We start from the raw sequence: 25,950 nt of genomic DNA, 5'->3' as shown, positions 1-25,950 counted from the left end.
GATCTTCAGTCCTAAGCTCAGTTATTTCAACTTATGCATTCAGATTTCCAAGAGACTTTTGGATTTTCACCTTTGATAATGATGATAGTTCACAAGCACAGAGAACTTTTGAGATGGCAGTCACTTCTTCCTTTTGGTAGTCACAACATTGTGTTGTTCCGGAATCTATTGACTTCTCTTTTTTCATTTTTTTTGATATCCCTAACTTTTGCCTGAACTGTCTATTTTGAGCTTACAGTCAGCGGGATGCCTTGATTTTTGCCTAAGTCATCTTTTTGATTTTTGACTTAGCAGGCTTTTCTTTGTAAATATGTTTTTCGTCATTTCACTTTTTTTGAAAGATATTGACTGCCTTACTTAATGATTGATGAACCACCATTGGATTTTGATTGACTTCTCCAACACTTCTTTGATGTGTGCGGATGAACTCTTGTGGTTGAAACCTTTGTTGAAAGGTGTACTGAATGATTCTCTTAAAATAGAATGCACAGCCAAATTAACTGAGAACTACCCTGCCCCAGGTTATGATCAAGGGTTTTAATTAGTACAAGAAAGAAACTTCTACTTCTTAGGCTCAAAGGGGTTGACGAGGGATTAACATCCTTATATCTCCACTGTTTAGGAATTGAAACAATGCCTGTACATCGTCAGCATAGCCCGTTCAAAAGCATATTGTATGAGGTTTCGGTATCATTTTCGTCATCCTCCCTCAAAAGGTATACAACTTTAGCAGGAGTTGAGTATCACAAAAACATATGCAGAATAAAGACATAATTTAAAATGAGTGGTAGCGAAATAATTAATTCAAGACAAACATATGCAATGCACTAATGATTATTATTAAGACAAATAATGTCTATCATAAGTCGAATGTTTAAACAAACAGATTAGAAGTTGCAAATGAAAGTAAAGCTAATGATTTAAAAGTTCATCCACTCTAACATTAATCAGTCTTGTCGTGATTGTGCATGGGAGCAGGGATCACTATAGGAGTCTTGGGATGAGGGAATTCAATTTCACCAGCATCGATCATGTCTTGAATCTTGTTCTTCAATGGCCAACAATCATTTGTATCATGTCCAGGGCTATTGGAGTGGTATGCGCACCTCGCATTGGGCTTATAGCTGGGAGCGGAAGTGTTGGGCTTTACAGGAGGACCCCTCACAGTGATCAAGTTTGCTTTCAACAAATGTTGTAATGCCTGAGCCAGTGACATGTTGATCTTCGTGAACTGACGCTTAGGTGCATCTGGCTTGCGTCTTTGTTGTTGTGGAAATGCCCCAGTGGGTAGGTTGTGTTCATTACGACCTTTCGGGTTGTGCACAATATTAACCATAGGAGGTTTCTCAGGTGCATTGAAGTCAATTATTTTGTCATCGATGAGGTCTTGGATCTTGTGTTTCAACGGTCCACAATCCTCTGTATCATGACCAGGACTATTCGAATGATAAGAACATCTCGCATGATACTTATACCCAGGAGCGGGATTAGTAGGGAATGAATACGGAGGCAATAGAGTTATCAAGTTCTGATTGAGCAGTTGTTGCAGAGCGTGAGACAGCGGCATGGGTAACGGAGTGAATGACCGCTTAGGTTTGGATTTCCATTTATCTTGCACACCTTGCTCCCTTTGTTGGTCCTTCTCCTTCTCGGCCAGAAGTGCCTTTAATTCTTCTTGCCCCTTGTCCAAGTTAAAGATCATCTCTTGGAATTGGTTGTTCTGAGCTTGGAGATTTTTGACAGATTGTTCAAGGTCCATGATGCTGAAATAAACAGCGAGGGAGGATGAGAGACCTATTGTAAGAAACCTGTTATGCGATGTTATGAATGCGAATGCAATATTTTCAAGGATCTTTAGGCTTTTAGTTAGCAACATTAGAAAATGGTTTGGTCGTGCCTTTGTCTGAAGAACTCTGATTTTTGGATGTTCTTCTATGGGAATCAAGCTCACCATATCCAGTGGGTCATTGCCTCTGATTCGGGATACTTCTGAATTAGAAGGTACGTGGCCAGAGGGAAAATAAATCCTCTTGTCCCTTGATAAGTATGATGTCCCTGCACTGGGAGGCATACGGCAAGAGGAAAATAAATCCTCTTGCCCTTTGATAGGTGTAGAGTCTCTGAATTGGAAGATATATGGCCAGAGGAAAATAAATCCTCTTGCCCCTTGATGAGAATTTAGTCCTTGATGAGGGCACCTGAAATTATGTGCCCTAAATCCCTAAGATCCTTGAAAAGGTCAGTTAAATCGTGTTATGCTTATGATGTCATGATGTCATGATGTTATGCGAATGCAGTTCATTAGACTTAGTGTGAGATAGTAGGGACAAACAAGTCATTTCAACAAAACCTGCGAGGAAACGAAGGTCAGTAGCAAGCACAAACAAGTCACACAAGTCACGCAAGTCACACAAGTCACACAATTTCCTTAGGCTCGGTTTGCATGGAGTTTTAGATCATGTGCGATACCCTTCCCAAAGGTACTTCTAAGGATAAGGATGATTTCAGCAACGGGTTCTATGAGTTATCCAGAATTGTCAGCCCTTCTAAAGCACCCTCGGACATGATGCATTTGCACCATGCAATGATACTTTGAAAGAGAACCTATCTGAATTGTAGTATCGGGTAGCGACTAGTTCTTAACATTTGTCAAGAGTAGTCCCCCCACTACGTTCCTAAAGGCCAGGATGGGTTAAGGGTAACTAAAGGTCCTTGAGCTCCGGCGCACCCGTAGACACATACATAGACCCCCCTCATTTGAGAAAGGTGTGCATATGCTATGGAGTCCTAACTCAAGTGTGAACTTCATATTGACTCATCTCCCACATATGTGAAAGAGGTCGCCATGACTATGCCACTCCTAATCTTAAGTGTACTTGAATCCGGGTGTAGGATTCGTCCTTCATTTAATTCCCAAAACGCCCCTGAAAAATAAAACAAACAAAGCAAACAATAGAAAACATTTAAAGTGAATCCTAAACTTTTAAGGTAACCCCTCTTTTAATCGAAAATCCCCAGCAGAGTCGCCAGTTCTGTAATACGGTGAACTGACTTTTATAATCGAAATGTCGCGGTTAAGCAAGAGTCGCCACCGACTTTTATTTTATCCAAACAAGTTAGAAAGGCTAAAAGAAACAGAAAAAAACCTTTTAAAGAAATCTAAGTTCGGGGGTAATTTATGCAAAGGGAAGGTGTAAGGCACCCTTTGCATCCATGGTTTTCCATGGGCTCTTAATTGCTTTGCTTGCTCGTTTTCAGAAAATGTAGATGAAAGAGGAAAAAATGGACTTTAGCTCGTAAATGAGCGTAGCCAGTTTTTGAAGAATTTTGAGAAAGAATATAGAAAATAGAGCATGGCAAGGCAATTAGGGGCAATTACCTTAAACTCAGATGATAGGTCTCTTTTTAGCCTTTCAGAATGAAAGCGTCAGTCCTTGCCATAAGAGGGCAGGAAGCCTTTCGTTTGGAGGTAGAAGGGTCATCGAATTATCATTCGCTCAAAGACTGACCCATGCCATAGAGAGGCAGGTAGTCTAAGGGGAAGGATCAGAATAGCCTTTCGTAGGCAACCAGAAGATACCTCAGCCTTTTCCGTAGGCAACTTCCGAGGGTCGAGGTCATGTTAGTGTATCGAAGGCAGCATCATTAGGGACCATGACCTTTAATCGAGGCAACATGGCTGAGGTATCCTCGTATTCGAGGGACTGGCTATTCTGCACAAAATACAAGGCAACAAGGCAACAGGCAACAAGGCAACAGGCAACAAGGCAACAGGCAACAAGGCAACAGGCAACAGAGAGGTTACCCAAGAGCGTGCGTGGGTGCAACAATCACGTGATTATATTCACCAAATTATCTTATAATTAATTATCTAAATTGATTTAAGGCTTGCACTCCCTAAGATTACTAACCACGCAATAATATAAACAATAATAATGGGGAAGGGAAATTGTAACCAGCGGAGGAGAGAGGAATTGAAACCAGCGGAATATAATTAAAACAAAAGGTTTAACACAAGTAATAATTGAGGACAAGATTTAGGGTTACCAATGTTCGTAGCTTTGGCAATTGATAAACCCTGAAAAGGTAAAAATAAACAAAAACAGGGTGAGTGCATTTATCGGTTCAGAGGCAAACGAAATTAATCATAAAATAAGAAGGTAAAAAGAAATTAAAATAATAAGGTATATAAACAAAGGTACTTAGCTCTGATTTGATCTGATATGGTTGGCGGTCGGAGGAAACCTTGAGATTAACCCTGAAAAGGCAAAAAGGCAAGGCACGTGAGTGTAAAAGAGTCCATTGACTTTCGAGGTTTTAACCCTAATTTTTAGGCAAAAGGTAAAATAAAAGGTAAAATAATATTAAATTAAATAGGGATTCAGAAAACTTAGCTTTTCGATTGGCATGGCGCGTGGTCGGAGAACCCTGATAATAACCTGTGATCCAGTACTGCTAGTTGGTGTGTCTACGGTGGAATTGCAGATCCTAGAATGTTGGATTGCTCACGACGGTATCACCTCGCAAAAACAAGAAAGTGGGTATGAGATATATAAAATGATACATGATTAAAATGACAAGAATGTGAGCAACGATTAATTCAAAAATTAACATATTAAGTTCTAACAAATGCTAATTAAAATATTTTTGTATTTTAAGAGAGAAACATTTTTTATGTGTTTCTTTTTTTATATTAAAAGAGAACAACATAAACCAATTTTAAAATAAATATTTTTTGTTAGTTTTATGATATATTAACTTCCTTGAATCTAAAATTAAAATTGATAGAAATCCTACATCTAACTAAACAAATCATCATAAAGATAAAGTTCTAACAGCTAATTAAAACAAACAAAAGTTCAATGAAATGTCTAACTATACAAAAACCGAAAACGTGTCCTCCATGTATATTATGACTTTTCCAACTTTTTAGTGGTCCAATAATCCAATGACACTTGTTCGACCATTTTTGAAAGAAAAATAAAAAATTGAAACAAAGGTCACACACGTTAACATTAACATTCAGTGAACAAAATCAAAACTTTCCATCTTTCTCACTATACAATATCTCCATCTTTTCCTTTTTCTTCTCTTAATCAAATAACAAACACCATAACAACACAAGCCAAAGGAAAGCAATATGAGATGAATAAAAAGCTAACCCATGGTGGTTGATTCGTCGGATTCGGCGCGGATGTGTAGATCAGAGGGAGGTGGAAGCGTGCGGCTTGGCCTTTGCCGGTGCTGCTCCTTGCGGCCGGCGGCGGTGAACAGACGGTGTCGCGGTTGAGGTGTTGTTGTTGTTGACGTTGCTGAGTCGACGTCGTAACAGTAGCCGCTGGTGGTTGTGCGATGGAATCGGATGCCTCGATCGGTTGAATCGCTTTGTGAACGGTGTAGATCTGATGGATCCCGTTTTGGTTGATGTGAGTTGCGACGAGATGCTGAGTGGAAGGTGTGTATCGTTGGTTGCCTCGCGTGCGACTTGCGGTAGTTTGGTATTGCGCAATTCCGACATCGCGTCAGCGTCGGAGATGATTCAGCCTTGATCAAATGTTGTAGACTGCTTCTTTAATACTGAAGGTTATCGTGAAAGTGGAGGGAGTAGTTTGAACGTCGCCGAAGCTTCAATGGGAGGCAACCACGGAGGAGCTTGTGCGCAGGATTCCGGCGAGACGACAACATCGATGGCAATGGCGCTTTGAGTCAACTTCCGATTCACTATGTCATGCTCCTTTTCATTCTCTTCTTTTTCTTAACAATATCCTGCAAAAAAAAACTGAAACAACAACAAGAGGGGTGCAAGAAAATATAACACAATCCAGGAAAATAACGATTTGATTCTTATCTCTTTTTCTTTCCTCTTTTCAATCTGAAGCAGTTGTTGTTATACTGCTTATAAAACTCTGTTGTGGTTGACTTTACAGGTTTAAGGAGGCGTGGATCGAATGAGGTTGAGGGATCGGATCTGCCATGAGGACGTCGACGTGCGGATCTGACGGTGCTTGGAGGTGTAGTGACTGAAGACTTTTCCTTCTTTTCTGCAAAACAAAAACTAACAAACTCCAAAGTTTTTTTTTTTGCTGGTTAGGATTGTTGTGTTATTTATAAGGAAAAATATTAGGTTACAAAGAAGAAAGTGGGCTTGGACTTAAAAATTAGCAAATATATACATATTTTGATTTTTGATTAAAACTAAAAGACTACACTAAAATACTAATTAAATACTTAAAATACTATTTTTTTGTTTTCTTAATAATTATAATTTTTTAATAAAAAAAATGAAAAATATCCTGATTAAATAAATAAAAAGGATTTAGCAACAAAATCATAAATCAAACAAAAGGAAAGTTAGAAGTAAAAGGTGGGAAAAGACTGTCAGTAATGGGTTTCGCACCCGTGATCTCATATCTGCCAACCTTACCTACTTACCAATTGCGCCATATCATCTAAATCGAAATAAAATGACACTTATAATTATACGAGGGCAAATTTTGGGGTATGACACTTGGGCTATTCAGAATAGATGGGAAAATGTCCTTCATCATTCTAGGAATATTAATTTTTTGGTAACTCATATTTTTAGGGAAGGGAATCATTGTGCGGATAGACTCGCTAACTTAGGATTACATGTTAATGATTTTACTTGGTGGGAAGTTTTTCATAGAGACATTCTTGTGGAGTTTGCTAAAAACTCTATAGGGCTTCCTTTTTATAGAATTACTCACTAAAAGGTTTTGGTTTGGTCCCCCCCTTTTTTTTCTCTTTCCCTGTAACCTCTTTTTTCTTCAACATATTTTGTGGTGGCCAGTCCACCTTCTGTTAAAAAAAAAAGTGGCAATTGTTTCTATAGTGTTTCTATGTATCAGTGAGTGCCAACAATTAATTCTAGGAAGTGTCGCTACAGTACCAATTGGTATTCTTAAATTAACTCCCGAATGTACCTTGTTACAGTATGCACTAATATTAATTTGAATTCTTAATAATCTCATAATTTCACCAATATACCAATTGCTAACATCAAAACATGTTTTTAACCTCAATTTCATGGATTCTCAACAAAACCTTAAATGTCAAAAACCTAAAATTGAAGAACAAAATCCTTAAATCATGTTAATCTACCCATTGACCCAATCATATTAAACCATAATAATAAAGATTCTCCCCCTTACCTATTTAATTTCTCCTTCAAACTCTAGTTCCTCTTCCTTCCTTGTTCTTCCCTTTCTTCTTTTTCTTTTTCCTCTTTTCTTTCCTCTTTCTATTGCTATCCGTGAAAAGAAGAATGAAATTATACTTCCTCCACTTCTAACCCTTACTAACTATACTATATGGGCCTAAACATAACACCCCCTATTTACTTCTAACTCCCACAAATAAGCCCAATATAATATAATCTATTTATTATTTCTATTTTAGTTCACTAAATTAAATAACACCAATAATTAAATAGACACAAACATACACACTAAGTTAATTAATATAATCCATTATTCATTATATCTCATATCAACTAAATAATTGATTAACACACCAAGTTAATTAAATAAATAATTAACACACTAAATAAAATAAAATAATATAATAAAATAAATACTGATAAAATCCTCTAATAACTCAATGTCTCATATTTCCGGTCAAATCTTAATTATTCGGAGAATTCCCAAAACGCTAAATATTAACTCATTAATATTTCTAATACTAAAATATTAAAACTTTCGATTAAATATTGATCCGCTATCCCGAACTAATACCGACTAATCATCCCAAAACGCGAAAATTTTAATAAACATCAGAAATGACTAAATTGGGCAAATAATCATTAAAATCACCAAATAATATAATTATGAATATAATTAATAAAAATATTAATAAAAATCGGGATGTTACACACAACATTGCAATTGAAGTTTATAGACGACACTCCGTCTGAGTCGAAGTCGTTTGTCATCCTATCGTTCTCTTTCCAAGGACTGGAATGCATCTTTTCTTCTTCTTTCTCGTTATCGAAACTGAACAACTTGCGTTCCACCGGAGGTTTGCTTGTCCTTGCCCCCTGCATTGGGATCTTGTTGCTGCTAGATTCTCCAACCTCCTTTGCCTTATATTCCCTTTGGGATTTCTTCATCCTTTGGTGCCTTCTCCACTGGGATCTGGACATAGGATGCTTGCCTTTGTAATTTTACAACCTGTACATTTCTCGATTTGAGGTCTGAAATTGCTTCCTATAAGCCATTGCAGTCCTTCCTCCTTGGTCCCAACTTCGCCATTTGTTATTTCTAGTACCAGCTTGTATCCACCTATCCCTGGGTATGTCTGCATGGATTTTAAATGTAACTCTTCGAGCTCTAGGGTGGGGACTGTCAGGCCTCTTCGATGGTGTCCGGTTGTCGAACACATACATGTTGGGACGAAGTCCCTGAGTCTCTCGACCCATGTAGAATAACACTCTTTCGAATGATCGAGCTAATAGTTCGTCATAGACTGCTCCACATCTGGGACACAATACAATCTCAGTGTTTTCTTTGTGACATCTGACCAAGAAACTTACTAAGCTTTCTTCCGTCCTTGGATACACTTTCAGCAATAGGTTTCCTCCTCTCCAGGGTTGTTCCATTCTTTCTCGTAGGGCCCTCTCAAAGTTAGCTTGGACCATTCGATTCAACATAATCGAACACCTTGGGCACATCAGCATTTTTCCAGCATTTTTCTCGTGACACTTCCAGAGATAATCTTTCAAACTCTCCCCTCTCGGTGGAATTTCAATATTTCCTTTCTCCCTTATCAGCCATTTTTCTAGTTCTTCTATTTCAGATAAAGGCCGCCTAACATTGACCATGTTAACAACTGCCGGAGGAGCTTCAGAAATCTGTATCTGCTAAAGTTTCGCCCTGAGGTCTTCAGTGGCCTCGCTAGTTTTCTCCTTCAGATCTTCAATCATTTCTACATCGAAGGATTCTTCAACATCAGTATTGAAGACTGTATTGTCATTTAGGCTTTCAGTAGCCTGCATTCTAGTTGAAATTATCTCCAATTCAGCAATATCAGTTTCAGATACTTCCAACATGTTGACGTCAAGTGGTTCACACAAGTTAGTGTCAGCAACATTCAAAGGGTCTGTGTCAACCTTCATGTGATTTTTTGTCTTATCAGCGAATTTCAGACGTCCATCCTTGATAGCATTCTGAATTAGATCCCTAAAAAGAAAACATTGTGAGGTTTTATGGCCTAAAAAACCATGATATTTACAAAAGCCTCGTTTCTTCCGTTGTTCTAATGGAGGAACTTTGGAATTAGGAGGCACTATCATCTGGCCATCTTTTACTAACAAATCGAATATTTCGTCACATTTAGTGTCGTCAAATGTATAAGTTTTCTTAGGAAATCTATCGCTTTTATCATTCTCGACTGGATTTTTTCCATTCGAAGGGGTGAGCAACTTGCAAGAATAAGGTGGTGCTTCTTTTAATTCAGCTAGGTCTATTTCGACCTCTTCCACGCTGTATGAATCTTCGAAAGATTCGCCGTCAGCGTCTTCAGCTTCAATATATGCTACCCTCTCCTTCTTGTAACTTTTATTTGCTCTGGCCTTTTCTGCTTTTAGTCGTTCGACTTGTCGAACCCTGTCTGCCAATTGGGCCATATCCCTTAGATATTGGGTATCCAGTTTCTTTCTGATTGAATAGTCTAGATCGCCTGCAGCCATTTCGACTAATTCATGTTCTGGGACAACCGTGAAGCATCTTGACTTCAACAAACGGAACCTGTTCAAGTAATCATCTATAGGCTCCGTGAACTTCCTCTTGATGCTAGCCAATTCTTTCAGACTCATCTTGGTTTGACCCATGTAGAATTGTTCATGGAACAATCTCTCCAAGTGTGCCCATGCATCTATGGAATTTAGGGGTAAGGTAGTGAACCAAATAAAAGCATTTTTTGTTAGCGAACTAGGGAAGTATTTAATTCTCAAATCCTCGTTCCCTGCTAGATCCCCTGCTTCCGTCAAGTATCTGGCTATGTGTTCCACCGTTGATTCACTAGTGTCCCCTGAAAACTTCGTGAATTTGGGTACCTTGGTACCTCTTGGCAATTCTGTTTGCATAATATATTCGGGTATGGGGGATGTGTAGTTTGGACGTCGAAGCCTAGTATTAAGGCCATTATTGGCCATAATTCTCTCTATCATGGCAGTTAAATTATTCTCTGTTGCCATATTTTCTCTCCTAACCCCGTGGACTACTTCATCTAGATGTTCGTTCCTACCAACTACCCTTAATCTGGGACCCTCCTCGATGGTCTCTTGTTGACCAAAGTCAGTCCTTCGACCTGGGTTCTCTAAATCTATCACTTGGTTTCTTTCGACTGGTGGTGGTCTTGGTGGGTGAACTGCCTCACCGGGTGTTGGTCTAGGCGGAGGAACCGTATCTTGAACACGTTCCAAGATTGGCTGACCCTCGCGATCAGGGGGTTGGTTATTTCTTCGCCTAATTTGTGGAACTCCCATAAAATCTACCATTCGATTTATTTGTGATGATATTTTTTGGAAGGTTTCTACATTGTCCTGGTTAGTTCTGGTCATGTTTGCCGCTAATGGTGTAAAGAGTGACCCTATTTCTTTGGCAAGAGCACCTAGCATATCATAGTTACTTGCATCCATTTCTTGCCTAAACGCTGCCTGACTGTTGGTAGTTAAAAGAGGCAATTGGCTAGATGTGCCTGCATTTTGTGCACTTTGACCTATCGAACCCGTATGAGGGGAAAACGCCGTGACATTGGGTGCAGTGTATGTAGATCCTTCCATATACGAATATGGCATTCCATAAGGGTTTCCAGGCCTCCATACATCGAATGGAGATGAAAATGGCCTTGGAGAATTTACTTGACTTGTCGAGAAATGAAGCATCTCGTTTGTGCCTGTCGCATGAGGCATGGTAGTCGAACTGGAAATTGGGATCGTTCCTGTTGTATTTTCGGGCATGGCTTGGGAACTAACTGCAGCCGCAGATCCTCCCGACACGGGTATTTCCTGTTCTTGTGACGTAGATGTCGAAACATGTGTAGTATTTGGTGCTAATGTTCATGACCCTTGTGGGGGATCTTGATGCCCCCCACTGGTCGAATTGACCATTTTCTTGTTGTACCTTCATTTCGGAATCGGTGGCACACTGTTGGTTAATTTACCGTTCCTAAGGTTCATACAAGGTCTTGATATGTTCTAGACAAAACAAAACAACCAATTAATAACAATCTGTTTGACACTGTCCCACTGGGCGTGCCAATTTGTTTACGGTGATTTCCGATAAACAACCGCTAGTCTTCCAAACTATAAAATATACTTTGGTTACTCGCAGGATCGACCAGATTGATCCTAGGACATAGTCAAACAATTGTCTTTTGATATGATTTGGTTCATATTTGTTTGTTCTTGCTTCGAAAACTTGTTTGTGATGTGATCATATGACTATTCATGTGAAACAACACTTGTTATACATGTTAATATAACTTCGACAAAGAGACATAGAAAGCGTGTAAATTGCAGAAATATAAAGTGCAAGAATATAAAGTGCAGAAATGTAAAATGCTTCGAATGAAAGTTAAACAAAAGATAAAGGAATTGAAAAGATACTTGAATAAAGAAAGATACAAAAGTATTTAAAATGGTGTCGGTGTCATACGTACATTTCTCAGCGAACTCGTTCTCTTAACGCTTGATACTTGAGTGATTTGTGAGTGATTTGTACAAAATGAACACACGGAATCCTAACATTAAGACCCTTATTTATACTAATTTCGACCCTAACGGTCCTACACTAATATGATGCCACGTTGCTCACACGCATACGCTTCGAATCCCTAGGATGCCATCTGTCGTTGTTCGGTTACACAGACTATTTCGAAAGTCAAATCCTCCCGCCTGAATCCTCTTCTGATACGTGGCAACGTGATCAAAACTGAGAATGCTTACGGAAACGCGCCAAGCTTCAGTACTCTTTGTGTTTTGTAAAAAACGTTTAAGTCTTAGAGACAACTTATTTCGAACTAGCTTCAATCTTCATCATCTTCACTTCAACTTAAACAACATCCTCGAAACATGGCCATCAGTAGCCATTTTTAATCTCAGAAATGGTCATCAGTAACCATCCTTCTTCGAACTCTAACTCTTCAAAGAATATTTTCTTCCAACGAAATCTCTAGCTAATAAATTGCCCTCAATAAATGCTTGTTTCGATGGAACGAGAGAAATAGGCGTTTCTTGTCGTGATGAGATTTCGTTTTACTCATTTTTTAGAGTTCCAAGATACTTAATTACTGTCATAATTATTTATGACTCATCTCTCAAAACGTCTTGTCATTTTCAAAAACGTCTCTTCAAAACGTATACTCCCACGTTTTGTCATTACGTGTGATCATTGCTCCTATATACTAGGAGTAAGCTAACAACTGTTCGACCGCCGTTGGATTAAATCACTGGTTTCCGTGTGTCTTTGACCTTTATTCAAAAAATTTGAAAAGGATTTCACTAAACCTTTAAATACTTAACCCTTTGCCTTCACATAACTTCACCCTTCATCTTTCTGCAACCAACTTATAAAAACGAAACCCTCTTTGATTTAACCTAATCTCTTGAAGCAAATACATCCATGGCGTCTTCTTCAAACACTCTTCAACCTGTTCAAAAGATTCAACATCCCACACAGATTGGAAACCAACAATGTATTCCAGACCCAAATGCAGCAGAAATTCGTGCTATCTACGCTTATCAGGTAATTATTCCCTTTGAACTTTCTGGGAAAACTCTCGCCTACATGGGTCCTTTACTTGGAAGAAATAACCCTTCTCTAGGTAAGTTCTTTCCTGCTTATTATAAAACTAGGCCATTGCTCAGTAAGAACCAAATACATGAAGAGGGTAACCCAATCTTAGCCAAAAATACCCAGGTAGATGATGATACGATCGAAACCAGTGTAGCTCTAGAGAAAATTAGGTTAAATTATGCAACCAACTTCCTAAAAGTCTTCAGGTCAATCCCTTTAGCGAAGGATCCTGACCTATATTACGCTTGGCTGGATAAAGTAGAAAGCCAAAAGGCTTCATTTTGGAAGAAACTAGGGATTTATGATCTAATTCAACTATCCAAAACAGGCTTAGAATATAATCAAACCATGTTAGTAGCATCAGTGAATCCTCTTCCGATATGTGGCAACGTGATAAAAACTGAGAGAGCTTAGGAAATACGCCAAGCTTCAGTACTCTTTGTGTTTCATAAAAAACGTTTAAGTCTTAGAGACAATTTATTTCAAACTAGCTTCAATCTTCATCATCTTCACTTCAACTTAAACAACATCCTCGAAACATGGCCATCAGTAGCCATTTTTAATTTCAGAAATGGTCATCAGTAACCATCCTTCTTCGAACTCTAACTCTTCAAAGAATATTTTCTTCCAACGAAATCTCTAGCTAACACCCACTGGGCGTGCCAATTGTTTACCAGTGATTTCTGACAAACATCCGCCAGTCCTCCAAACTGTTTGAACAATCTGGTTACTCGCAGGATCGACTAGATTGATCCTAGGACATTGTTGAATAGTGTTTTAGTGGTTTGATTCATATTCAATAATCTCTACAGTTTGCAAAATATACAACTTGCTAATGTAAATTGCAATAAGTAAACAACTTTTAAAGCGAAATAAAGTAAATGTATAAACAAAGAACTTTTAAGTATAACTTTGCATTGAACAAATAACATAAAGTATGAAAATATGACGTTCTTCACACATACATTGTTTCAGCAAAGACTATTTTCTCTCGCGTCGGTACTTCGAGTGTATTTGTGAATTTTTGTTTATTGATTTGAACATGCCAAACTAAACAATAGTACTCCTATTTATACTACTGGTCTTCGAAGGTTTCTGGTTCTCCTTCATCTACTTTGACGTAAGTGACCCTTTCTTTCTTGTAACTTTTATTTGCTCTAGCCTTTTCTGCTTTTAATCTTTCAACCTGGCGAACCCTATAAGCCAATTGGGCCATATCTTGTAGATATTGGGTGTCTAATTTCTTCCTGATGGAGTAATCTAGACCTCCAGCGGCCATTTCGACTAATTCATGTTTAGGTACCACTGTAAAACATCTAGCTTTTAGCAAACGGAACCTTTTTAGATAATCATCTATAGGTTCAGTAAACTTCCTCTTAATGCTAGCTAACTCTTTGAGACTTATCTTGGTTTGACCCATATAGAACTGTTCATGGAACAATCTTTCTAACTGAGACCAAGTGTCTATGGAGTTTGGTGGTAGTGTTGTGAACCGTGTGAAGGCGTTTTTGGTCAAAGAACTAGGAAAATATTTCATCCCCAGATCTTTATTGTTCGCCAAATTTCCAGCCTCAGTCATATATCTGGCTATGTGTTTCGTGGTAGATTCAGTAGCATCTCCTAAAAATTTAGTAAACTTAGGGACCTTGCGCCCTCTAGGCAACTCAGTTTGTAAAACATAATCTGATAGAGGAGATGTATAATTTGGCCTTCGTAATCCTGTGTTCAAACCATTTTGCGTCATAATCCTCTCTATCATGGCAGTTAGATTTGTTTCCATCTGATTATTTTGCCTAACCCTGTGAATCACCTCATCAGCATTTTGGTTTCGGTTAACCACTACTACCCTTTCTGGCTGTTCCTCAGGGATATCTTGTTGAATTGTCTGTTGATCCAATCCTGCACCTAAGGATCTTGTTTCAGGGGGTGGCCTTAGTGGTCGAATTTGGTTTATGGTGGGTTCATCATCCTGAATGACTATTTGATTTGTCCTTCGACATATCGAAGTTTCGAGAGCACCCAAAAAGACTGCCATTCGACCCATCTGCGCTGACATTTGTCGACATGTTTCAGAGTTGTCTTGATTGGACTTATCAATGTTCAGTATTAAAGGAGAAAAGATAGCCCTCATTTCTCTGGCCAATAATCCTACCATATCTTGGTTTCTAACGTCCATTTGTTGTCAGAATGCTGCTTGAGTATTTGTTGTTAATGGAGGTATAACATTTTGGCCTTGAACATTTTATCCCATATTATTCATACCAGAACTAGAGTTTTGGAATGGGGAAAAAGTTGACACACTGGGTGGTGGATATACAGGTGCACTACTACTTAATCCTTCCATGTAAGAATATGGCATGCCGTATGGTGGCTCTCTCCATTGTCTCGGGTCTCTGAACCCTTGGTTCGGAGGGGGTGTCCCCTGAGTACCATTGTGACATCTGATTCACTTGTGCATTTGACGTGGGATTTATAGCAGCAGATGTTGAATTATTTATTGGGATTGTTCCTGTAGACCCAAGCATGGAACCAGTTATGGCCATTGAGTGTGTCGGAGCAGACATGGCCTATGATTGGGTATTGAGATCTGTAGTGTTTGTTGTACTATCATTGTTATTTCTCGATCCCTGTGGAGGATCTTGTTGTCCCCCCTCTGTTAGTGTTGTTAACCATTCTCTTGGTGTATTTTCTCTTAGGTATTGGTTGGTTATTATCGAAAGATTTACCACTTCTAAGGTTCATACAATGCAGAAGGCAACGGAAACACTAAATTTGCAAATTGAAATGAAAATAATTGAAAATTAACACTATGACACTGTCCCACTGGGCGTGCCAATTTATTTACCAATGATTTTTGACAAACAACCGTCACTCCTCCAAACTGTTTAAACAATCTGGTTACTCGCAGGATCGACTAAATTGATCCTAGGACATTGTTGAATAGTATTTTAGTGGTTTGGTTCATATTCAATAATCTCTACAGTTTGCAAAATATACAACTTGCTAATGTAAATTGCAATAAGTAAACAAATTTTAAAGCGAAATAAAGTAAATGTATAAACAAAGAACTTTTAAGTATAACTTTGCATTGAACAAATAACATAAAGTATGAAAATATGACGTTCTTCACACATACATTGTTTCAGCAAAGACTCTTTTCTCTCGTGTCGGTACTTCGAGTGTATTTGTGAATTTTTGTATATTGATTTGAACATGCCAAACTAAACAATAGTACTCCTATTTGTACTACTTCGACCCTAACGGTCACTACACAGATGTCTGCCATGTAACACCCGGAAAATAAGTATATACTTGATTTGGACGTTTGTGACGTTTATTGGAATTGTACCGTTTTTGGAGTTGTTTCAGTCGGTATTAGTTCGGGATGGCGGACTAATATTTAATTGAAGGTTTTCATATTTTTGGTACCGGAGATATTATTAAGGTAATATTCCGCGTTTTGGGGCGTTTGAACGATATTTGAGCGTAGGGGCATTTTGGTCATTTCCGCGAGGAAGTTATTTTCTTTATAAAGAAAACAAAGATAGAAAGAAAAAGAAGAGAAAGAAAGGAAAGAGAGAAAGAAGAAGAGGAAAAGAAGGAAAAAGTGTAGATTGGTGGATTCTCGACCGATTCGAGTTCCGATCGTTGCTATAGCAAGGTAAGGGGGTGAATCTAATTTATCTTGGATGTATGATTCTTATAGTCTTGTTCTTGTTCTTGTTCTTCTTGTTCCAATTTCCACAATTTTCTTGTGTGATCTTTGTTTGATCTAAGTTTGTTTGAGAATGATTGTATGATGAATAAATGATATCCTTGTTGTGTTGTGGTGATTGATCATGTTTGTTTTCCTTTTCTATGGCTTGATTGAGTTTGTATAAAAAGTTAGGTTTTGGGATAGATTGGTGAATTAACCATGAAAAGTGTGATAATAGGTTGTTTCTATGGTTTGTATGTGTTGTATTGGTGTTGTAATGATGTTTTGGAGTGGTTTTGGTGGGTATAGGGGGCCTGGAACAGTTCTGGTGCGTTCTGGTTTTTTCTGGGTTTACGCAGGTCCGCTGAGCGGAGGTGGGTCCGCTGAGCGGAGGTTCTGTTGCAGAAAATTCTCTGCGAAGGTCCGCTGAGCGGAGCTGAAGCGGATGACAGTTTTTTCTGTTTTTCCAAAACTTTGAAACTTCATAACTCTTGAACCGTAACTCCGATTTTGTCGCCGTTCGAAGCGTCGGAAAGCTAACGCAATAACCTATATTATTATCTAATTAAATGATTCATAGGATGTAGTATCCCATTATTTTTATTAGGATCAAGTGATGAGTTGTGTAGTATGTTCAATTAACCAAACTTTGAAACCTTGTAACTTTTGATCCTTAGCTCCGTTTCGTACGCCGTTCGAAGTGTTAGGAAGCTAGTTGGATGTTCTATTTGATAGTGTAGGCTTGGTTAGCTTATTATTAATTGGTTATGAGGTGTTGTTGATGAAAACACATAACGGTTTATATGCACGATATGATTGGTAAATAATCATAGTGCTTGGTTGTAATTGATAATGATGTGTTGTGTGAATGTTATCGTAATGGTACGAGGTATGTGATAGTTGTCGATAACATGAGATCATGTTCATATGTGTTATGTATTAATGAATGTTCGTTCTTGATGTGAGACAATGTTTGGTTGTTTGTTATTAACATGATGTGTGGCCTTATGGTAAGTAAATGTTGTTATGAGAATGATGTATTATCATTGTTGAATTGTTGTTATTACAACTTGTGGATGATGTATTAATGAAGTGTGGGCCGATGGCCAATATTAATTTGATGTGCATAAGTGTGTTATACGTTCATCTATGCCGATGTGGCCAGTATGTTTGAACGGTGAATGTGTGCTGTGTGCTTATTAATGCCTGTGTGGTAATTATGGTGTGATGTAATTGATAACGATGTTATTAATTGGTGATGTATCCTTTTGGATAGAATATAAACGGTGTAACGTGGGTATGTGACCGTGTTATATTGTTGATGATGTTGTTGTCGTGTAATAGAGTCATATATTTGCACAGCATAACATTTCATTACGTTAATGGCGGAATGCTATTAGCAGGTGGCCTGAATTGGCAATTATTACCAGTGGGGGCTTAATGCTCGGTAAAAAGGTGTATTTGCCCTAGTGGCAAGAGGTCATCAGTGGGGGCTAAATGCTCGATGACGTTTAGTCGTAGCTTGATGCTCGACAAAGGTGTATTTTCCTGAGGGAAAGAAGTCCCAGCATAATGCTCGGCAAAGGTGTATTTGTCATAATGACAAGGGGAGTTTTACTCCGGATTTGGTACCACATGCATATGCATAGTCGAGTCTCATTCATCATTGTCTGTCTGTATAATTTATGTTATCATTCATGTGTCACATTACTTATATATTGATTGTGGTTGAATGAGTGGATTACTTTGTTGTATGATTCTTGATGATACTTGTTGGCATTACTATAATTGTCATGCTTTCATTATGAATTATATTCTCACCCTTCTGCTGATTTGATGCTTGAGTGGCATCCTGCAGATTAGCCGCTTTGGAAGTCTTTTGGAAGAGGTAGTTCTCCAGTTGGTCTTGTCGGTCGCTCTGATATGTAACACTGGGTAGTCGGGAGTCTGTTGTTATTTATTTGTATATGACTCTTTTGAACATGTATATGTGATAACGTGCCATTGTATATTGTAAACACTTTATTTTGGAAAACTCCTCTTTGAGAGTGAGAGATATATGTATATATATATGTTCATATCTTCCGTGTGTTATGTATCATTTTATTGGCAGGTGTGTATGCTTTTGGCATCGTTGATGTCCGTTTATTTTCTAGGTGTTTGTTTGGTTACTTAGTGTAACATCCTAATTGTGTTGTACGAAATTTTAAATACTCTGATATTTTCTTGCCTAAATGCTTTGGGTAGAATTGGGGTGTTACATTAGTGGTATCAGAGCAGGTCGGTATGTCCGGCCAGTGTTGTCTAAAGTTGTTTAATTCCTCAGTACGTGATAAGTGTGTGGAGCACTGTCAGTACTTGTTGTGCCTCTAGTCGGTTGTGTGCAGGAATGGTTTGAAGCTAAGTGGGGGAGAAGATATGCTTCTCGGATATGTTTCAGTTGCAAGATGTTAGTATGCTACTGAGGGCAACAGTACTAGTGTTGTTGGACTTTGTTGTTTTCTGAAGTGAAGGCGACTTGGACTTAAGACTTTGGTTGTTAATCAAGTTGGAGTGTCACGGAGTAGATGTTGGTTAATTCTAAGGAATGGAATTTAGAGAGTTGTGATGCTCTAACGCTACTGATGGACTATGAAGTTGTTGTTTGAGTAGCCTTGTGTGAGGTGTCGTTGTTGGATCAATGATTAAGGAAAGCATTGTGGTAGACCTGGTTGTAGGAGTTATTGACGTTGTTGGAAACGTTTTGGAACTCGAGTAAGAATTAGGAGTATGAAGAGTTGAGTAGGATCTCGGGAATTTTATTCTTGGGATTTGTTAGAAGTGTCTTGGTACGTAGCTGCAAGACGTCGGTGTTAGCTGGTTTAGATGATCTTGGGAGATTTGTGAATTATGGAATCATAGTGCTTCTGTGCTATGAGCAAAAGTTGGAAAAGAATATTATTAATGTTAGTACTGATAGTTTATACTCTATTATGATTGTCAGCTACCTATTGACAAATTGAGGACTTGATCACCCTTAATCTCTTGTTGATAGTAGACGGGATCGTATTGGACGTGATAGGCTTATCTGGCTAGTTTGATAATATTGGAAGTGAATGAGTCGGTGCAAGGTGGTACGACGTTGTTTATGTTGTCGACGACTTTGGATGTCCTTGAGAAAGAGTAATTGTGGGAATTGCGGATAGTTGCGCATTTGTATAAGTATTTCTTGAAGGTTTCATTGATTCATCGTTGAAAAGAGGAATTCTGTCTTGGAGTTCTGTTTTGATGGATTTAGTTCCTAGAACTATTGTGGTGTCGAGGGTTCCGTATCGGATGCCAACTTCTGAGTTGAAAGAGTTGAGGAGTCAACTTAAGGATTTTCCTGAGAAGGGGTTTGTTCGTTCAAGTGTGTCGCCGTAGGGTGCATGTGTTTTGTTGGTTAAGAAGGAAGGTTCTATCAGGCTTCGTTTCGATTTTAGACAATTGAGAAAAGTTACAATTAAGGAAAAGTATCCACTTTCGAGGATTGATTTTTTGACGGATCAAGTTGGTTGGAGCTTGTTTGTTTTGCAAGTTTGATTTGAGGTATGGGTATCATCAGTGTGAAGATGATCATGCTAAGTATTTGAGAATTGTTTTGTCTGTGTTGGGAAGAAGAAGTTGTTTGCTAAGTTTCCTTATGTGAGTTTTTGGTTGAATGAAGTGAATGTTCAAGGGGTAAGTGGAGGTTTATGCTTTTATGCAAGTTAAGATTTTTGAAAGGATTTACCTGTCACAAGATTTAGAGTTGGAAGTTGTTATTTCTGTTTGGGAAATTTGAAGGCACTAATTATTCGGATCGAGATTTGTGTGTGTAAGTGACTACAAGAGTTTGAAGCATTCGTTTGATCAGAACGAGTTGAATATGAGAACCATTGCATACGTCTATGTCGATAATTCGAGTATTGTGATTGTTGAAAGAGTTGTGAGATTTGAGTTTGGTTCGTAAAGCGACTTCTTCAAGTGTTGAGCTTTATATGTGAAAGCTTACTTATGGTATTCTTGATGAGATTAGAAAAGGTCAGAAATCGGATTTGAATGGGTTGATAAGATGGCATTTTTTTTAGTCAAAGATAAAGATGGTGATCTTCGGATTGATAAGAACAATGTTATGGGATGTCATGATCAAGTTTGTATTCCTAATGTTCGGATTTGAAAAGTGGACTTTAGATGAAGTGCGTCGTAGTGATTTGAGTATTCATCCTGATGCTACTAAGAGATATCAAGATTTGAGAAGGTCATTTTTAGTGGCAAGGTAATGAAGAAGGATATGAAGGGATTTGTTTATTTGTGTTTGACTTGTCAGGAGTCGTCTGGTTTCATGTAACTGTTATCCATTCCTGAGTAGAAGTGGAATAGTATTTCTATGGATTTTGTTTCTGGTTTTCCGAGGACATCGAGTAATTGTGAGGCGATTTGGGTTATTGTGGATATATTGACGAAGTCTGCTCACGTTATTTCGATAAGGATGGATTAACCGATGGAAGTACTGGCGAGTGGTATGTTGATAAAATTGTTTGTTGGTTTGTTTGTTTGCATGGTGCTTCGAAAGGTTTTGTTCAGATTAAGATCCGAGGTTTATTTTTGAAATTTTGAGAGGGTTCACAAGGTACTTTGGGTACGAAGTTGCGTTTGAGTTTGGCGTATCATCCTCAAACGGATGATCAGACTGAGAGGACGATTTGGTCACTTAAGGATCTATGAGGGCTTGTGTTGTGAAACAAGGATGTGTTTGGATTAGCTTTTTGCCTTTGATTGGATAATACAAAGACTTTTGCCTGGTGTGCGAGCTGACACGGCAGATTAAGAGGTTGAGTATGTTAAGAGAGAACAATGGGTTTCTAGTGAATACTAGAAGGAGCTGGAAGATGGTTATGGAATTGGTAAATCGGTTTGTTGTGGGAAATCAGAGTGCGCATCGGAAGCATGAAATGACGCGGTTCGTATGGGTATGAATTGTTAAAGTTCAAATTGTGGACAGTGGATGTGGTAGGAATTATAAGACCACCAGATGTTTTGGTTACATGTTTGACAGCTATGTCTTGGCATGGTTATTTGGATGTTGTGCGACCGGGTTGTTGTCTGTGTCTTGATTATTTCTTGTGTTTTGGTGTTAGTCGATGAGTGCATTATATGGGCTGTGCATCTCGTTGTCGTTGTTGTGTTTTGGTTGTTTTGCTTTTAGCTAGAGTAATTCGTTGTTTGGCGCTGATTGTGTCGTTGCTTTCGTGGCTTGATAGTTGGTTAGTCGGAGGCAAGGGCGTATCCAAGTTTGTTTGTGTTTGGGATATTTCCGAGGACGGAAATCTTCTAAGTGGGGGAGAGTTGTAACGCCCGGAAAATAAGTATATACTTGATTTGGACGTTTGTGACGTTTATTGGAATTGTACCGTTTTTGGAGTTGTTTCAGTCGGTATTAGTTCGGGATGGCGGACTAATATTTAATTGAAGGTTTTCATATTTTTGGTACCGGAAATATTATTAAGGTAATATTCCGCGTTTTGGGGCGTTTGAACGATATTTGAGCGTAGGGGCATTTTGGTCATTTCCGCGAGGAAGTTATTTTCTTTATAAAGAAAACAAAGATAGAAAGAAAAAGAAGAGAAAGAAAGGAAAGAGAGAAAGAAGAAGAGGAAAAGAAGGAAAAAGTGTAGATTGGTGGATTCTCGACCGATTCGAGTTCCGATCGTTGCTATAGCAAGGTAAGGGGGTGAATCTAATTTATCTTGGATGTATGATTCTTATAGTCTTGTTCTTGTTCTTGTTCTTCTTGTTCCAATTTCCACAATTTTCTTGTGTGATCTTTGTTTGATCTAAGTTTGTTTGAGAATGATTGTATGATGAATAAATGATATCCTTGTTGTGTTGTGGTGATTGATCATGTTTGTTTTCCTTTTCTATGGCTTGATTGAGTTTGTATAAAAAGTTAGGTTTTGGGATAGATTGGTGAATTAACCATGAAAAGTGTGATAATAGGTTGTTTCTATGGTTTGTATGTGTTGTATTGGTGTTGTAATGATGTTTTGGAGTGGTTTTGGTGGGTATAGGGGGCCTGGAACAGTTCTGGTGCGTTCTGGTTTTTTCTGGGTTTACGCAGGTCCGCTGAGCGGAGGTGGGTCCGCTGAGCGGAGGTTCTGTTGCAGAAAATTCTCTGCGAAGGTCCGCTGAGCGGAGCTGAAGCGGATGACAGTTTTTTCTGTTTTTCCAAAACTTTGAAACTTCATAACTCTTGAACCGTAACTCCGATTTTGTCGCCGTTCGAAGCGTCGGAAAGCTAACGCAATAACCTATATTATTATCTAATTAAATGATTCATAGGATGTAGTATCCCATTATTTTTATTAGGATCAAGTGATGAGTTGTGTAGTATGTTCAATTAACCAAACTTTGAAACCTTGTAACTTTTGATCCTTAGCTCCGTTTCGTACGCCGTTCGAAGTGTTAGGAAGCTAGTTGGATGTTCTATTTGATAGTGTAGGCTTGGTTAGCTTATTATTAATTGGTTATGAGGTGTTGTTGATGAAAACACATAACGGTTTATATGCACGATATGATTGGTAAATAATCATAGTGCTTGGTTGTAATTGATAATGATGTGTTGTGTGAATGTTATCGTAATGGTACGAGGTATGTGATAGTTGTCGATAACATGAGATCATGTTCATATGTGTTATGTATTAATGAATGTTCGTTCTTGATGTGAGACAATGTTTGGTTGTTTGTTATTAACATGATGTGTGGCCTTATGGTAAGTAAATGTTGTTATGAGAATGATGTATTATCATTGTTGAATTGTTGTTATTACAACTTGTGGATGATGTATTAATGAAGTGTGGGCCGATGGCCAATATTAATTTGATGTGCATAAGTGTGTTATACGTTCATCTATGCCGATGTGGCCAGTATGTTTGAACGGTGAATGTGTGCTGTGTGCTTATTAATGCCTGTGTGGTAATTATGGTGTGATGTAATTGATAACGATGTTATTAATTGGTGATGTATCCTTTTGGATAGAATATAAACGGTGTAACGTGGGTATGTGACCGTGTTATATTGTTGATGATGTTGTTGTCGTGTAATAGAGTCATATATTTGCACAGCATAACATTTCATTACGTTAATGGCGGAATGCTATTAGCAGGTGGCCTGAATTGGCAATTATTACCAGTGGGGGCTTAATGCTCGGTAAAAAGGTGTATTTGCCCTAGTGGCAAGAGGTCATCAGTGGGGGCTAAATGCTCGATGACGTTTAGTCGTAGCTTGATGCTCGACAAAGGTGTATTTTCCTGAGGGAAAGAAGTCCCAGCATAATGCTCGGCAAAGGTGTATTTGTCATAATGACAAGGGGAGTTTTACTCCGGATTTGGTACCACATGCATATGCATAGTCGAGTCTCATTCATCATTGTCTGTCTGTATAATTTATGTTATCATTCATGTGTCACATTACTTATATATTGATTGTGGTTGAATGAGTGGATTACTTTGTTGTATGATTCTTGATGATACTTGTTGGCATTACTATAATTGTCATGCTTTCATTATGAATTATATTCTCACCCTTCTGCTGATTTGATGCTTGAGTGGCATCCTGCAGATTAGCCGCTTTGGAAGTCTTTTGGAAGAGGTAGTTCTCCAGTTGGTCTTGTCGGTCGCTCTGATATGTAACACTGGGTAGTCGGGAGTCTGTTGTTATTTATTTGTATATGACTCTTTTGAACATGTATATGTGATAACGTGCCATTGTATATTGTAAACACTTTATTTTGGAAAACTCCTCTTTGAGAGTGAGAGATATATGTATATATATATGTTCATATCTTCCGTGTGTTATGTATCATTTTATTGGCAGGTGTGTATGCTTTTGGCATCGTTGATGTCCGTTTATTTTCTAGGTGTTTGTTTGGTTACTTAGTGTAACATCCTAATTGTGTTGTACGAAATTTTAAATACTCTGATATTTTCTTGCCTAAATGCTTTGGGTAGAATTGGGGTGTTACATGCCACGTTCGACGTTTCGAACGTTTCTTATCCTTCAGATGTCTCCACGCGTCTTCTGGACGAAACCGCTTGCTTTTGAAATTCAAATCTTTCCGCTCTACCGTTTCGACCATAGTAGCGCCTATGTCGAAGGATACTTGTCATATTGCTAATCATTACTTCTTGGTCAAATAACATCTCTTTTAAAGAGAAAATCCTTAAATAGCTCCATGAGAACTAATTCTTCCTCATGATCAAAACCATTCAAGATATCACAAACCCTTAATCGAAATCTTCAGCTAACACCTATAAACGCGAATTAATATATCAAATCGAAGGAAATTTTGTGTAGAATCCGAAACTTCAAGAATTACCTGATTTGGAGCTATGAGCGAAAAGTTATGGCATGATATGTGAAGGCTGTCCATGGAGTACGAAACTGGAACTTGAACCATGAGTTCTTCTCTCCTTCTTTGTTATAACCTCTTTACTCTCCAAAAGAAATGATTCTACAACAAGGTCACATATTCCCCCATTCCAAACAAGTCTTTATGGCTCATGCATAATGTTTAATGTCTGATTTGCCCTTCAACTAAGTGGTAATTACCAAGATGCCACTTAGTTAGATTCTAACTAATCCACTTACTCCCTTATTATCATACTTAGTAAATAGATATACATGTAACTCCTTCAATTGGAATAAGACCAATGTATCCTCAAATTACTATTTAACCAATTAAATGATAATTATCTGGTGCCGGAGAGTCGGGGTATTACAATAAGCATGAGTTTCTCAAAACGGAATACTAAATAACTCAATATGGTTTTGTTTCAGAAACATCTATGTTCCCTAACATGTCTTCACCATATTAACAGAGCAATCATATTAACAAAGAAAATCAGAAAAAATAAGGTTGAAAACTAACTTATTTCAAAATAATCACCGACGCCACCGTGATCGAAGACATGCCATAAATTCATCACCAAATGAGTGAGTTTTCATATCTACAGTAATAATTTCAGATCTATAATAATTAGTTCAGATCTCACACTTTCTACAGTAGAATAAGTTAATAATGAAACCTAAATTGAAAATGTCATACATAAACCTTTTTAAATCAAACCACCACCACACTTGTCGCCGGAAACTCATTTCCACCACCACCACCACCACCACCACCACCACACTAATCGTCGGTAACCTGTTGCTGCCACCACATATCTGAATGTTAAAACATAATAACGACTAGTGAAAATCTTATTCATATTTTTGTTAAAAAGATGAAAAAAACAACATACCTTGCTGTAGAAATATTTTCCACATACACTACTTTTCTTATATGGTAGATAATTTGCCATTAGACATAAGTTAAATGAAATATTTAAGATTTTTCAAATATTACATTCAAAGCTTAATTATTAAAAAGAGAAGAATAAT

General features: G+C 38.1%; 1 protein-coding gene across 1 annotated transcript; it reads right to left on the bottom strand.

Annotated features, from left to right (window-relative positions):
* Positions 1 to 13,890: 13,890 nt before the first annotated feature.
* Positions 13,891 to 14,991, bottom strand: LOC131624893 (uncharacterized). Its single transcript, XM_058895813.1, has 2 exons — positions 14,243 to 14,991; positions 13,891 to 14,152 (listed from the first exon to the last, which is right to left on the bottom strand). The coding sequence occupies exons 1-2, from the start codon at positions 14,989 to 14,991 to the stop codon at positions 13,891 to 13,893; spliced, it is 1,011 nt and encodes a 336-aa protein (XP_058751796.1).
* Positions 14,992 to 25,950: the final 10,959 nt, after the last annotated feature.

Source organism: Vicia villosa, unplaced genomic scaffold, assembly GCF_029867415.1.
Source record: "Vicia villosa cultivar HV-30 ecotype Madison, WI unplaced genomic scaffold, Vvil1.0 ctg.000168F_1_1, whole genome shotgun sequence".
Classification (NCBI taxonomy): Eukaryota; Viridiplantae; Streptophyta; class Magnoliopsida; order Fabales; family Fabaceae; genus Vicia; species Vicia villosa.
Note: the sequence above shows the minus strand (reverse complement) of the source record. Positions and strands in the feature narration are given on the sequence as shown.